This window comes from Trachymyrmex cornetzi, unplaced genomic scaffold, assembly GCF_001594075.2.
Source record: "Trachymyrmex cornetzi isolate Tcor2-1 unplaced genomic scaffold, Tcor1.1 scaffold1372, whole genome shotgun sequence".
Classification (NCBI taxonomy): domain Eukaryota; kingdom Metazoa; phylum Arthropoda; class Insecta; order Hymenoptera; family Formicidae; genus Trachymyrmex; species Trachymyrmex cornetzi.
This window is the reverse complement of record NW_017295952.1, coordinates 23,410-24,955: the sequence shown is the minus strand read 5'-3', so window position 1 is coordinate 24,955 and position 1,546 is coordinate 23,410. Positions and strand designations below refer to the sequence as shown.

The following is a 1,546-nucleotide window of genomic DNA, read 5'->3' as shown; positions in this document are numbered from 1 at the left end:
CACGAACTATCCTGGCATAATGAGGAGGTGCACCATCTTGCTGAAACCACATGCGGACTCTCGTGTGTAGATCAACATTTTCGAGCAATTTCGGTAAATTATTTATTAAAAATTGTAAATAGTTGTGACTATTTACATTTTCGTCGAAGAAATAAGGTCTAATCAAGTTTCCATTGACAATACCTCACCATACGATCAAACTCCAACGTTGCTGATGATTCACTTCACGATGCCAATGAGGATTTTCTACAGACCAATAATGGCAATTGTGCCTGTTAAGTTGACCAGTATTATGAAAAGTGGCTTCATCAATAAGACGTAATGAAAAAATTCCGGATCTTGTTGTATCATTGTGCCCATCTACAAAACAGACGCTTTCTTTCGAAGTCTCCGGCTTGCAATTGTGTCAAAGTTATATGGTAAGGATGCAATCTATGAACTTTCAATATTCGGTGCACCGTGGATTTTGGAAAACCTAATTGTCTTCCAATTTCTCGTGTACTAATATGAGGATTGTTTGCTATCATACCTAACACTGCAAGCACTTGTGGATCATCTCTCTCTGGTATATTATTTCGTCGTCTTTGTCGCGGACAAACTGGTCTTTGGCGTTGACGTTCTACAAGTCTCGCAATGGTACGATCGTTCGGGTGCCTTACATTGGGGAAGCGATTACGATATAATTCTGCAGCTTGTACATAATTACCTCGGCATTCTCCAAGTACGAGGATAATATCTACTATTTCATTCGGGGTATAATCTGGCATTATGTAAGATAAAGATTAATTTTTAGATAAGTACTTTTTATTGTTTAACTTATCTTAATAGAAAACTAAAAAAGGGTGTGTCAAGTACTTGAACAATTAATGCAGAGGCAGGTTTAAAGATTATTTAACTAAATGAACTTTATCGTTTACTTTATTACAAAAAATTATTTTTCAAGCATATTATAAGCAACAATACCAACAGAAAGAAATAAATTAATGTAGCTACGGAATTTATTGTGCAATGGTTTAAAAATATTTGATAAAGAATTTTATGAAATTAATCAAGTATTATTTCTTAAAACATAGGACAGAGTGCCCCAAGATGGACATTGTTTTGATTTAATGCTCCAGAAGCCACATAATAAGATTAGTGATGCCGTTCGAGACGACAATTTCTTGTATCGTCCCGCCGTGTCTCGTCTCGCGCAACTCGAGACGAGAACCGCAATCTCGCCTCTCAAAGCACCGCGTACCGTCTCGTCTCATCTCGAAAGTCTCGACTACCACAGTGGTGTAAAAATTAGTTTTTACAGTCATAAATCCCTACAGCCCTCAATTCGGGAAACGAAGCGTCCGGACGCCCGGAGGTCAGGACCCCTAACATCTGGAGGCCGGGCGTCGGGACGCCGGGCGTCGGAGCATCGCACAGTGGTTTAAAACTGGATTTTATTATTCAAAAATACTTAACTCCCATCTTTTTCGATCTTTTTTTATCTTCTTCAGAGAATCTTACTCAGTTGATCATTAATAAGCATAATTTATATTAAATTACCGAAATC

General features: G+C 37.9%; 1 protein-coding gene across 1 annotated transcript; it reads right to left on the bottom strand.

Moving 5' to 3' along the window:
- Positions 1–347: 347 nt before the first annotated feature.
- On the bottom strand, positions 348–767 carry LOC108770859 (uncharacterized). The gene has a single exon (XM_018522593.1). It carries the CDS (start codon positions 765–767, stop codon positions 348–350), a length of 420 nt encoding a protein of 139 aa, XP_018378095.1.
- Positions 768–1,546: the final 779 nt, after the last annotated feature.